The sequence below is a fragment of the Desmodus rotundus genome, chromosome 1 (genome assembly GCF_022682495.2).
Source record: "Desmodus rotundus isolate HL8 chromosome 1, HLdesRot8A.1, whole genome shotgun sequence".
Lineage (NCBI taxonomy): Eukaryota > Metazoa > Chordata > Mammalia > Chiroptera > Phyllostomidae > Desmodus > Desmodus rotundus.
The window spans coordinates 178,612,553-178,626,201 of record NC_071387.1 but is presented as its reverse complement, the minus strand read 5'-3'; the positions used below and the strand labels follow the sequence as shown (position 1 = coordinate 178,626,201).

Below are 13,649 nucleotides of genomic sequence, written 5' to 3'. Positions count from 1 at the left end.
GATGCTCAGTGCAAGGAAGCCCGGGGCTCACCCCACTTGGACTCTGTCTTTGTGGAGCTTGTGTCCCCTGTGCAGAGATGCTCAGAGTGGGGAGGCTGGGCTTCAGCTGCACTGTGGAAACCCAGCCAGTCACAGGCAGCTGCTGCCTGGTCAGGTACTTTAGACACTGTGTCTGCATGTACTATTTCTACAAGAGGTCTAAGGCTGGAGGTCAGAATGGTGGACTGGGGACACCACGTGTGATCACAGCAGCAGAAGCTGAAACTGTAGTTGAAGGGAGAGTAGTAGATTTTCTTTCATGTCTCTTGGCCGCCCAGGGAGGTTACATGGTTTAAAGCCCCTGTCCGGAAACATCTGGCAGGAGGGGACCCCGATCCAGCCCTAAGTGACACTCTTTTCCAAAAGTCCCTTCTGTGAAAGAAACACACTTGTGAACGGCCATCCTGGACAACAACACCCTTTATTCGCAGTAGAACGCCCCACATACAGCACGAGAACCTTCCCCGTTTTACTCTAACACGGAAATGCTCACGTGCACAGCCTCCCAAGACCCAGGTGCGTGGTCTGCTCTAGTGACGGTGCTGTCTGAACTGGAGGCCACAGTAACCGCACGTCCCAGTTTTTGTTTCTTTGTCCTGAAAAAATTCAAGAGGGAAGATCTCATATTTCCATATTCTACTTCAAATCTAATATAGCTAGAGATTGGACACTGAAAGCACACACAACACCTGAATGCCCTGCCAGCCCAAAACACCTGTAAAACCCAAATCACCACTGAGCTAAGAACTGCCACAGTGTCCAAGACCCCAGGTCCGGCTCTGGCTCCTCCCCCAGCCTCAGGCCCTGCCATGGAACGTCTCAAAGGGCCACTGTAAGGATAGAAAGTGCCAGCACAACAGCCACTTCTTGCCCTTGGCTCGATCCCTCCAGGACAGCCAGAGTCTCATCCTGAGCACAGACTTCGACTGCCTCGGAAGGGGGTGTCCCCACAGGGGTGGGGTCTCCACAGGGCTGGGGTCCAAGCTCACTCACACCACCAGCAGAAGGGGCTGCGGTGGGTCCTGCCAGCTCTCTTCCCTCTCCTTCCCGCCACATGCATGTCCAAGTTTTAGTGGCTTCCTTCTCAGCTCTAATGTCCCAAGTCCTCTTCTTTAGGCCCCAAGAGAAGAGGCGTGTATGTATCAACAAAATGGGCTGCAAAGGAAGGTTCAGCAAAAAAGATAGACTCCTATGTGTCTGAGAGGAAGCTGGAAAGTCAGTGCTAGTGACTCTAAGTAGGACCCCGCATGGCACGTCACATCTGAAAAGATGCCACGGTGCTCGTCCCTGCCATTTGGTTTTGTAGGCAAGGTCGGTGGGAGAGTGTGTGGTCAAAGGAACACTGCGAGGGCCCCCTTGAGAGCAGGGACAGGCAGAACAGGACGGCGAACAGGTCACGTTACCAAGTTTATGTAGACTTTCGGGTGGCCCAGAGCGCCCCCACCGCCGTCACACGCTATGACTCGACTCTCCACTTCACTCACAGGCTGTTCAGCTATTAAATCAATGGCGAAGTTCTCATTCACCTGGACAAGGAGAAAAACCTTGTATCGACAAGCACAAAAACTCAATTGCATGAAATTTAAATTTACGTAGAACCTGCCCCATAGACATTCACGTACTGGCAGCACAGGCAGAATTATATTCTGTACATCTTCACTGAAATAGAATTACAGATCTTCAAAGTACATAATAACTAATTAATACATGTATATACAGCCACTTAACTTTTCACTGCACATAATTTCAAATTTACAGAAATGTCCGCAAGAATTACAATAGTGCAAAGAACTCCCATCCTGTCTTTGCCTGGCCTCAGACTGAACATTCTGCCCTACTTATCACCTGCTCTCTCCTCCCTCCCATCCCTCTCTCTCCACACACACAGTTCCACAGCTCTGCCCACTGGGAACAGGGACGCCCCGGTGGCAATGAGTCCACATGGCCACCATTTCACACTAAAGCAGCCAGGGCTGTGAAACAGCTGGTTCCAGGCCCAGGGCAGATGTTAGAGACGAACTGGAGCCACGCTCGTGACAGGGGACTGGAGATTAGAAAAGACAACCACGGATGGGTCAAAGGGCAGCCGACTTGGGGACACTGCCCATTTGGAATAAACCGGATACGGGGCATCTGAGGAACAACGAGGTTATAGCTGCAAAGGACTGAAAACAAATCACTCCACAATGGTATTTTCAAACTTCTTTAATTTCCCTGCTACAGGGAATCAACTCATTATTTTTAAACTGGTAAATAAGGGAAAGAATCGAGCATTTCTTCTTTCCTCAGTGACCAAAGGTGTTTTTTTGTTTTTTTAAATGTAAGTCCTCAAGCTAGTAATGAGAAGAGAACACCCTGCTTTACAGCCCGTATGAGTGAATGACTTAAAGCACTCACGCCACCTGCCCCGTAGGGTCACCGCAGACACAGAACCCGGTCCGATCGGACAAAGCGATGGGCCCAATCCGATCACGCACACTCACGCGGACCAGAGACCCCAAGCGCAGTCAGTCAGGGCTGGCTGCAGGCGACTTCCCAGAAGAAACGCCCGAGTCCTGTGACAGCTGAGTCCAAGGCAGAAAAAGGGCCGTGTGCGTGTGAGGGAAAGGGGGGTTACACACACATGTCACAAATGCAAAAAGACACTGCATATGTGTAAGGGGAACAGGAACCTAAAAGTCAGAGAAACTTGTCACCACTGCAATGCATGGGACTTATTTGGATTCAGAGTCAACAAGCTCTAAAATTTTTAAGAATACAATGCAGTCGAGAATATTTAGACCCCCTAGAGTAACGGATTGAAAGAACCTCTGTAGGTTCAGGTGAGATGATCCTGTCACTGTTAACGCCTTACGGGGGTGTACACGATCAATTTCAGACCTGGTGACACAATACAGATGGAGGTGCTGGGGAGCATGGCAGGAACAGGCGTGGCTGCGTTGGTCAGTATCCGGGGTAACTGTTGAAACTGAGTGGCCAGGCACATGGGAGGAGGGCATCACTGAACCAGCCCCTCCATGGCATAGTTACTACAGCAATTCAAACTTGCTGGCTGGGCAAATAATTTGTCTGACCATGCGCTACTGTGGCAAACTTGGGACGCTGGGTGGGAGCTATGTCTTGGTTGTATCTGCCTCAATTAGAGCTGTCCTCAGTGACCAAAAGACAAGGCACATGGTGCTGGGGACACGGTAGAAGTGCAGCATCAGTGTCTGCGTGTACAGGGAAAGAACTGAACCTGGGCCCTCACAGTCCCTGCCAGGACTCAGAGCCCCGTGACTCACGCCCTGAGATCACCAGCCCCCCAGCCCCACACCCGAGGGCTGGGGCTCCCGTCCTCCAAGCGCTGCACGTCCTGTGAAGAAACCCAGCAGCGCCTTCTCCAAGCTTTCTCCTTTCTGGAGCCATATACAGTGATCACGGGCAACCTCTGTAGCCAACACTTGGCTTCCGAGGATTAGTTTGCCTGACAGTGCCTCTTAAACGCAGCATCTTTTCCACATCATTGGCCACCCCAGGGTGGATGACAACAGCAACAGCACACCTCGAAAGTCACCCTCTTCTGGAGGCCGGAGGATCACTCAACCGGAACACACAACACCAGGGGCCAACAGTCAGATGGGCAGCACCATTTTTCCCCTTCCAGGTCTCCTAAAAGCCATCCCAAGTTTACAGGAAGAGACAGCTTAATAAAGGCAAGGTGGGCAGTGTGAGGCAGAGCATCAGACTAATAAATGTTGTCTGAGGTTACTCTGAGATTCGGCTGAGGAATAATCTTAGTACTCGTCTATCGTTACAGGTGAGACCCGCTGTACCAGGTCAGTCCCGGCCATCCAGGGCCGTGTGGCTTCCAGCCGTGCATGCCCAACATCCCATGCTGGTGTAATTCTGTGCCACAGGCCTACCGCTCTGGGGAAGACAAGAAAACCAAGACTAGGCATAAATAAATCCTCACAAATAAGGCGGGGTGGGGGAGCATCTAATTTCATAAAACTTGAAAAGAACAACACAATCAAGCTCAGTAAACTTTTTCCAAAGCCAGCCGACTGTCCAGAGGACACACAGTCCAGGGGCAGCGCCCTCACACCCCTCCCACGTAGAGAAGGCCCTGACTGCCACCAACACAGACGGCGCCAAACACCCTGACCCCACACAAAGTGGACACTGTGGAAAGATTTGGTTATTTTTCAAAAGCTTTGTCGGTTACAGATTATGATTTTGAAAAGCTTTTCATTAAAGTTCTACTTCCAGAAACACAGTAGAAAGTCAGTGGGAAACGCATTGAAATTAAAACAAACACCACAAGCATGCAGTGCTGCCGCCTCATTGTTTTACAAGCTCCTTCAAACACAGAGCCTCCGCCAAGGTCTTCTGCTCCCCGTACACCACACCTTATAGCGGGCTATGGTGAGTGATAGCCCACTCACTGCCGCTGCCGACGTAGCCACACACCATACAAATGAAGCCTCAGGGTGTAAATAATACGGTGTCTACCTCAGTGACAAATGTGTCACAAAGGCCACACTAACAAACTCCCATCACGCAGTCCAAGAGACCGCCTGTCTCCTGTGGGAAGGGCAGCTGATGCCTGATGCCTGAGACTGACACGGGACTGCCCCTGTCATTCACAACTGCAGCTCCAGGGCGACCCTGACCTCCCATGATTAACATTCTGGGACTCTGCTCAATGCAGGAAAACAAAGAGCCCAGGAGTCAGTGCCCAGCCACAGCATACAGCCACGGCCCAGCTTCGGAGTCTGCTGAAATCCAGAGCAGCAGCGTGGGCCCTGCCCCATGATGGGGCACGGGAAGGAAAATGTACTATTGGTCCTTACAAGCTCAGTACGGAAAACACGTCACGGCACCTGGTACACTTCGCATTAGCGGTAAATGTAGTGTTTTTGTAAGCACACACCATATCACGTACCCTAAATTGCCCAACCACTGTAAAAATCAGCCTTTCAGGTCACCAACATAAACAAATACACATATGTGCCTCCCTTAATATTTACTTCTTGATCAATTCATCTTGGCCTATGTATATTTAGGTTTATTCACTTGTCAGTTAGCTGCTTTTTTTTTTAAACTCCTGTTTTGGGGAGTGACAGTCCTGCGGAGAGTCTACCCCCCACATCAAACGGAGACTAAATCCATTAAAGATGAAACATCAATTCTACAAAGTACTAGTAAAACTAGTAAAAAAAGGAATGACCCAGCTGAATAAGCAATGTTCTGTAAAATTTTGACCTTAATTTAATTAATTATAATTTTCTATAGTAACTAATGGAAATTTACAAGTTTAAAATAAACTAAAAGCCCCAGTTCAATGATTTAAAATATCGGGTGTTTTTACCACTAATGTCAATAATTACATTTAGCTACACATACATGTGTATGCACACATATATAATTTTTAAATCACAGTAAAAACTGAAGTTATCATCCAAATTAATTTTTAAACTAAGTTAGTTTGGAGAAAATGCTCAAAAGCAGGGACGAATACATAGAAGACAGAGGGTTTTCTGGGCAATAAAACTACTCTGTATGATACTGTAATGGAGGATACAAGACACCATACCTTTGCCAAGACCCACAGAATGTACAGCAAACATAAACCCTAATGAAAACTATGGACTTGAGTTGATCTAATGTATTAATACTCATCCAATGTCTAAATCAATCACTTGTAAAAACTGCTGCACACTAATGCCAGATATTAATGATAGGGGAATAGTGTGAGGGACATATGGAAACTGTGCTTTCTGTGTAATTTTCCAGTATGTCTAAAGTCTTCTAAAACAGTAATATCTCTTGGAAATGAAAATAATTTTGAAATACCACTCAATGCCAAATTTCTGTTGTAGGAACAACAGCCAGAGCAGAATGCCAGCTCACGGTCTACAGGTGTGCTGTGCACTGTCACAACTTGAGGGTGTGGACACTCATGATCCCAGAGGGGAAAGGCCCCGGAGACCCCAAGCTGGGACAGCGGTTAAGGATCAGCCAGTTCAGGAGAGCTGACGGAGAGAAAGGCTGATAGAGACGCAACACCGTCAGCACTTCACCACCTTCAACAGCTTTGTTTTCAAGTTGCTCCCCATGGCCCTCTGCTATGGCAGTCAGAAACCGGAGCCACAGGAGAATTTCCAGCAGAGAGGAATCTGTGACAGACCCAGATGTTTGCTAAAGCATCCGAAGAGCTGAGATAGGAAGCTGGGGACAGGGCTGCAGAATCAACCCCAGGACCAATTTGCTCTGAACTGCTCCATCCAGTGTTTTGAACTCCGTCTCCACCACACTGCTCCTGCCCCCCGGCCACCCACAAAGCAGGAATGGAAGCAGAAAACCAGACTTTGGGGATGGACAATGTAACCAAGATCTAAGGGAAGGGGACACTCGATTTAGGGAAAGCTGAAGCTTACCAAGAAGAAATCAACAGGCTTACTGAGGGGAAGGAGTGACTCCAACTGACGATGGAGGACAAAACTTACTCTAATCTGAGAGTCTCAGGAGTCTACGGCACAGAAATAAAGAAAAAGACCACTCTCATTGATATGTAAACCAGACTGCACTTACAAGATGTTATATACTGTGATATTGCAGGGCGGCAACCAAAACCGAAATTGCCATATTTAACATTTAGGGGAAAAAAGGCAGAACTCCAAATCCTCTAGGGTGCTCACAAATTGGGGAAAATTGCTTAAATCTTACATATTATTTTGTTGTTGGTGGTGGTTATATAAAGGTTTTATGAGAGCTTGCCTCTCTTATACTTACCTCTTTCTGACGACCTACAAATCGAATTTTCCTGTAGTCTTTATCATCATAAACCTGAAAAGAAAAAGACCATTTGGGATTTTTACAACTTCATCCTGAAAGAGGTCACTTCATATCAACCATAAACATTACAGAAAACTGTTTTTCTTAATGTTTACGCCATTCAAGATCAAACACGAGGGGCCAAGTATAGCTGTGCAACCAGGGGCATTTCTCATCAAGACCCCTAAGAGGACAATGGGCAATAATCTGAACTGGAAGGCTGCAAGGTGAAGTGGGAGTGCAGAGGACGCAAATTCAGGTAGCGGAGGTGCACGCCCCCTTCTTCCATATGGCCCATGGCTCTGTCCCTTCTAAATCTTCTGGGTGACGCTTTAATAATATAGGTACTTACTCTCTCATCTTTGGCTTTCAAGTATAGCCTAACATTGTCTTTGTGCTTTGGACTACAGGAGACTCTCAAGTTATTTAAATGCACTATTTAATATCACACAAACATTACAAGATTCGAGCCACAGAATCGGTGGTTTTGAGTACAAAGGGAAGCCTCCCCACAGCTATTTTCTGGGTAACAGCCTCATTTTAGAGTTCGGGGACACTCTCAGACCACAGAATCTGCAAACACGCCGCTAAGACCAGCACCGCGGCAGCCGTTTAAATCCACACAGGTTATTGCGTGCGACAGCACAGCTCGACCGTGCTTGTGTCGTGCGAGGGACCCGGAATGTACTCAGTCGCCGGTTCTTCGTGATCCCTACCCACGAACCAGGAACCACAGGACACCAGGAGGACCCGGGACACCGGGGACAGCGGAAAGACCAGGAGCCCGACCTGGGCTCCGCCCACTCAAGCGCCCTCCGCGCCGCGCCGGTTACCTGGCCGGTGTGCGTGACCTTCTCCCCGGTCGGCGAGATGTGCACCCCGAAAAATCTAGCGCCCCGAGGCAGCCTAAGAGCTGCCACGCCTGCCCGGCCGAGATGCCAGGAGAAGGTCAATGCTGCCGCCATCTTATGGATTGACCCTTGACCCGGCGCGTCGCCGCGCCAGCGCTGACGCATGCGCACAGCCTCGCAGGGCTCGGCGCGTCGCGGACTTCTTTTCCTTGAGGAGGTGCGCACGCGCGCTGTGGTCGGGCAGGAACGTCCCGGCAGGTGCTGCTGCGGACCTGCCTCAGCCTGGGTAAGAAGGGAAACTTTGAGCACAACCGTAACTGTTATTCGTACCAGGGGAAGGGCCGAGGTGGGTAGAAGGTAGAGATACATTGTTTGCCTTCAATGGCAATCGATAATCAGGGGAATACACATAATATGTTTTTATTGGTGAAGGATCCCTGCCTAAAGAGGAAATTGGGAGTGCATTCCCGTTGCTCGGTGCTCATTTCTTTGTTGCGGGGGGGGGGGGGGGGGGGGGGCGGGGAGGGGGGTATGGACAGCCTGTCTGGGGATTTCCGCAGCACAGTCCCAGTGAAGCTACCAGTAAAGCACAACCTTTGTCGCCCCACACGCCCCCGTTCCCAACGTCATCCGCCCCGGACAGGTCCACTACTCCAGAGGGCACCTGGGCAGGACCCGGCTGGCGTCCCGGCTCTTCCCTTTTCTGCTTCTCCTGCCTCCTTTAAACTACCTGTGCATAGACCCAGGGGGATGGGCGAAGACAGAAGGGAGTGGAGCAGACTTAGCTCAGGGGTAAACTCAGCGCAACCGCCACAGCCCAGGGGGTGAGTACGTCCACAGTCGGGACTCCACTCCAGGTACGTGGAGGAGAGCCCAGCAAGGTGATGAGAAGCGTGATTCCCTGAAACCTCTCGGAAAGGAAGGGTGCTTACGGACAGGTGCTCGAGCAGAACCAAAGATCACCTGGGCAGGTGCAACCACGTCTGCAGGTCGCCTTCGCGTGCTCAGAAAGTAGACGAGTGCGTTCGCGGACACGCCCCCCGAAAAGCAGATTCAGCTTTCTTCGTGGAACCCGGGTGCACAGGGCGTTCACCGTAAAAGTCTTTAAATTTTTATCTGTTTGAAATGCTTCATAATAAAGTGTAGGGGGGAGAAGATATTTAATTGCAATCAGTTAGAACCACTGTCTAGAACGAGGGAAACCACTCCTTTCCGTTGGACTCGCCAGTTTTCCTAGGATGTTCATGCAGTACCAGCATATGGTTTTCCTAGATTTTTGTTTTGACATTAGTATTGTCGGTTTTTCAAGTCTACTTGGTTGTAACTTTTTCATTCTAGATACATATTTTAGTTCCCATTTCTGCATTTCCTCCACCACTATCACCACCAATTGTAGGCGACAGGTTGCGGGGGGCATCCTGCTAGGTGCTCTAGGGCCGGGGCCTGGAAGGCGAAGAAAGGGGGAACCCGTCACCCTCCAACCCTGAGCGCGAAAGCTCGATCTTTGCGGCCGGCACTGCTGGTGCTACCACGTGACCCCGGCGCCGTTTTTCTTTCCGGAGGAGATTCCGGGCGGCGGCGTCTCCGCCCCGTCGCGCAGGCGCAGGCTGGGACCCTGGTGCGGGCTGAGGAACGCTGCTCACAGGACTAGGGCCCGTTCTTCCCAGGTCAGGGGTCCCTGCGGGTCCAGAGCGGCTGGGGACTAGGGAGGCGGTGGGATGGCGGGGTTCGGGTCTTCTCTGCAGCCGGCTGCCAGGTCGAGAGGCTGCGGACGGGCTTGGCTCGGAGACGTCGACCCCGCGGCCTCAGTCTCCCCCTGTTGGCTGCGGTTAGAGGGCGAGGGGGCGCCATGGGGCCGGATCCATCCCTCCGACGCCCGAACCTCGCGGGCTGTGTGCGGACTCCGAGCGACACGCGCCAATGTTGGGGCCGAGCCCCGCGACGGCAGCCAGTGCGCCTCCTCCGAGAAGCCCCGAGCAGTCCGCACCTGAGAAGCGGCCCCGCCGGAGTTCCGTGCCGTCGCTTCATTGCTGAGACCGCACGGGCAGTCACTTACCCCTCCACCTGGCTTAATTATTTCAAAGTGGGGGCCGTGGCCTACACTTAAGGTCTCGTCAGCTTCGCCTGGGCTCCCGCAAAGGGCGGTGTGCCAAATGCTCCACCCGGTGCCCCTGTCTCCTGCAGAGCTGTCAGGGTTTGTGCTGCACTGGGGAGTGGTAGCACCTCTTACCCCTCAGCTCCTGTGCCTACGCGACAGTGAAGTAGGCAAAACAAAGTTGTAATAGTAGGAACACGGAAGACGCTGTAACCACTTTTTTTTTTTTTTGCATAGGTTCAGCCACAACATGGCAACTGTTTTTATAAAGAAAATGGTGGTCTCTGCTGTGAACCCCCTCCTACGTCTGAGTCTTTGCGCGACGACGTCCCGTGCGCTCTCCACACTCCTGCTCGGTCCCCTGCGCGTTGCAGTCCCAGCAGGTGCAAAGCCCAGCGAAGTGGTGGCTTCACCGCTCTGCTGCCGCCCTTTGCCTTTCCTGCAGCCTGCTCTGGGGTTCAAGACCAAGGGCGTCCTCCGGAAGCGTTGCCGGGACTGTTACCGGGTGAAGAGGCGTGGGCGGTGGTTCATCTACTGCAAAACGAACCCAAGACACAAGCAGAGACAGATGTAGCTCCTTTGGCTGTGAAAATAACATGCAAGATTGTACCATTTCCTTGGGAGATGGTGTTAATTTACCGAAGAAAAATAAAATGTAAATGTTCTGTTTTCTACGAGTATTGACCTGCCGGTTTTGTTGACTCCACTTTCCAGGCATCTCACTCTATCCAGATGTAGTCCGGCCAGAGCCCCATTTGGAAAGCTGGCGGGAGACAGGGAAGAGGGAAAATGGGTTTACTCCCCGCCGCCACCACCACCCCTAATATCAGAATGCAGGTTCTTTAGAAAGAACTAGATTCAGTCTCAGACTGCCCTGTGGAGTGGCTCTTGGCCCTGTGTCTGCATTCAGCCATACTACTGCTTTCCCCGGGTTCAAATTCCTTTCAACATTCCTGTCTCCAGGATGAGGATGGAAGACCTTGATAGCAGTCCTTAAGTCAAGGGCAATTAATTGTTTATATACGAAGGTATTTGGGATATCAAATGCGTCACCCTCAGTCTGACACATGAGTACCCATGTACACGTGTATGTATACATGAGTGGAATGTGTGCACTACGTACCCGCTGTGTGGCAAGAGGCCCCTCCTGCAGTATGAAGACAGGAGAGCTCGGAGTGGTTACCGCAGCATGGCAGGTGAGTGCTGACTGATTCAGCAGCAACCCAGGGGAAGGCAGGGGGCCACAGTCCCTGGCCGCAGTCTTGGCTCTGCTCTTTCCTAGGTGTTGGGCCTTGGACTAGAAGCTTCTACTGAAGCTTCAAGTTTAAAAAGGGATCTGATACTACTCGCCCCTCCCTGCAGAGTTCCGAGAACCTGTTTTTCAGTCACACCTTTGCCCTTAAGAGCCTGCCACAGAGCCTGGCATACCGTAGGCACTCAGCAAGTGAATGTAGACTTGAAAGATCCTGCCTCCTTGTAAGCAGGCAGCCCCATTGTCTGCTCTCCTTATTTAGAACTGGGTCATCCTGCAACACCAAGCCCATGACTTTCTGAAGAGGTGCTTGATGTCCCGTCCAACGGACCAAATGCCTCCAGCACTAGTGTGGATCGTGAAGTCAGATGCTGGATTTGTCTAGGTCTCTAGCTGTTTGATGTATGTATGCACACAGTTTGCACGTGTACACAACACACCTTTCGATTATTTTCTCCTTGACAGGTGAGTGTGAGGTTTACTTGCCTCGTGAGCATCTGGCTCTGCAGAGCACACAGTGCTGGTGACATATGTCCACATGAGTGAATCTATGGAGATACCGAGGGGCAGACAGTCCTGCCTGTAGTGACGCAATGAGGCCTGTGCCCACATGCACCTGTGCTTACTGCTAGCAACCTGGAGTTCCAAATCGTTGCTTTCTCCTGAGATTACTAATCTCTCTTTGATCCAAGGTCAGAGCATGTGTGCCGACCAAGCCCTCTTACAGCTCATCTTCCCTGTACCCACTGGACCAGCATTTACAGCCCCACAATCCCAGCATAACAAAAAAATGTGTTTAGGTCAGGAGCAGCAAGTTACGTTCCATAGGCCAGATCCAGTCTGCCACCCATTTTTGTAAATAAAGTTGTATTAGAAAACAGCCATCTTGTTCATTAGCATATTGTCTGTGCCTCCACAGCAGCCAGGTGTGAGTAGTTGCAACAATATAGCCTGAGAAATCTAAAATATTTACTAGTTAGTACAAATTTAAGATGGAAAATTAGGAAGAAGTTAACTGATTTTATTAATTGTATTTCAAGTGTACTTATTTACTAGAGACCAAGATCATTTAGGAAAGAAAAAAAAAGTAGTTTATTATTTTCCTGTGGCTGCTGCAACAAATTATCAGACTTGTGGCTTAAAGCAACAGAAATGTATTCTACTTAATCCAGGATGCCCTCATCTCAAGATCCTTAATTTAGTGACATCTGCAAAGACCCTACTTCCAAACAAGGTCACATTCTGAGATATAAGTTGGGGGTGGGCAGAGGATGCTATTCAATCCACTACAATTGGTATAGAATATTTTTGAAAATAATTATAATTTAAATTATTGTTAATAATGTATTCACTTTGTTCAAAATGCAGTGGAAGCCTTCCTCCTGAACCCCAGACCCAATTTCTCCCCCCAGAAGCAAGTAGGATTATCAGCCCCCCAAACATGCATTCAGTCATACCCTGTGACTCTTCAGGCAAGTCCCTGACTCAATTCCTGTCCCCACTTGCGCAGCTGTCCCAAACCTGGGACACACCTGGGTCTCAGGCCAGCAACCACGGAGCGTCCTCTTTCTTTTCCCAGGTCACTCTGCCCTGATTTCTCCAACAAGTTGGTATAAGATATTGTACACATCATTTTTGACTTCTGCATCTATATGATTTTTTTATATTCTCATTCCTTTTTTTGGTTTATGAAGCATTTTGTTGTATTTTATACTTAGTGGCCAAGATTCCCAGTTAGAGGCCAGTTATTTTTGTTCTCCAGGGTTCTACTTGTCATTTTTCTGTTTAAAAAGCATGGAGAAAATGAGAAATTTACAGAACAAAGAGAGCTGTTTTGCATTGCATGAGAAATTGACTTTGGCTGCATCGATATTCAGAACAAAGCTGTCAGGAAGCTAGCTCTTGTGAGCCTCCGGGGTCCAGCCAAGCAGCTCCCACGTGTGGGGTGCAAACAGATTGCCTTCCCTGGCCACACCATGAAAGATTCATTGTCTTTTCTTCAGAAAGTGATGCATGTTTTTCCTTACATAGTGATGCCATTATACTAAACATAACATGAATTACTGTGCAGAAATTCTAGCACTTCATCCTCTGAGTGAGGCTTTCTCCTAAGATTTCTGTCTGAAAGTTTAATTGTTCTTTCAGTGTTAATAACATGTAGTCATCTGTTCTAAAATGAAGCCATAGTTTTTCACTTATAACTTCTATCAATTTAATCTCCTAACATGTTTTTTGATCTAGGGTAAAGGAGTCTTCTCTAGCAAGTCAACCACGTTCTGTGATTCTTCCTTTATTTATCCATTCGCTGCAATAGTTATTAAGCTTCTATGTTGTATCATGTTTTGTGCTAAACACATGGTATGTATATGGATTCATGCATAAAGATAGTCCTCTGATCACCTGAGGACATGCCTCATTTTGTGTCCACTACATGAGATGGGACTGGAAATAGTGCTGTAAACAAAATATGCAGTGTTTTGCCTTACATCAAGAAGGGACATTAGCAGGCACTCTTGGTGTTTGGGTTTCCCAGTCTCTGTCCTCTCTGTCACTGGTAATTCTTGGTGCTTGGTTTCCAGTCTCATGGCAACTT

General features: G+C 49.3%; 2 protein-coding genes across 4 annotated transcripts; one reads left to right on the top strand and one right to left on the bottom strand.

The window, feature by feature from the left end:
• Positions 1 to 441: 441 nt before the first annotated feature.
• On the bottom strand, positions 442 to 7,857 carry NDUFS6 (NADH:ubiquinone oxidoreductase subunit S6). The gene is made up of 4 exons (XM_024578474.3): positions 7,692 to 7,857; positions 6,817 to 6,870; positions 1,443 to 1,565; positions 442 to 635 (listed from the first exon to the last, which is right to left on the bottom strand). Exons 1-4 carry the CDS (start codon positions 7,821 to 7,823, stop codon positions 570 to 572), a joined length of 375 nt encoding a protein of 124 aa, XP_024434242.1. The 5' UTR covers positions 7,824 to 7,857; the 3' UTR covers positions 442 to 569.
• Positions 7,858 to 7,922: 65 nt separating this feature from the next.
• MRPL36 (mitochondrial ribosomal protein L36) lies at positions 7,923 to 10,478 on the top strand. 3 transcript variants are annotated; one of them, XM_024578543.4, is made up of 2 exons: positions 7,923 to 7,995; positions 10,042 to 10,478. In XM_024578543.4, exon 2 carries the CDS (start codon positions 10,055 to 10,057, stop codon positions 10,376 to 10,378), a length of 324 nt encoding a protein of 107 aa, XP_024434311.1. In that variant the 5' UTR covers positions 7,923 to 7,995; positions 10,042 to 10,054; the 3' UTR covers positions 10,379 to 10,478. The 3 variants fall into 3 exon arrangements, with proteins under 3 accessions (XP_024434311.1, XP_045042297.1, XP_024434310.1); XM_045186362.3 differs by having other exon boundaries at positions 7,935 to 8,055; XM_024578542.3 differs by lacking the exon at positions 7,923 to 7,995 and adding an exon at positions 9,237 to 9,376.
• The last annotated feature ends 3,171 nt before the right edge of the window (positions 10,479 to 13,649 follow it).

What these genes read in the sequence shown, in the direction of transcription:
- NDUFS6 (XM_024578474.3), bottom strand. Translation starts at nt 7,823, where the DNA reads ATGGCGGCAGCATTGACCTTCTCCTGGCATCTCGGCCGGGCAGGCGTG. An exon ending in AGGTCACGCACACCGGCCAG is followed by an intron (nt 6,871 to 7,691) that starts GTAACCGGCGCG and finishes TTTTCTTTTCAG; the next exon opens with GTTTATGATGATAAAGACTA. An exon ending in CGAAAGTCTACATAAACTTG is followed by an intron (nt 636 to 1,442) that starts GTAACGTGACCT and finishes GAATTTTTTCAG; the next exon opens with GACAAAGAAACAAAAACTGG.
- MRPL36 (XM_024578543.4), top strand. Translation starts at nt 10,055, where the DNA reads ATGGCAACTGTTTTTATAAAGAAAATGGTGGTCTCTGCTGTGAACCCC.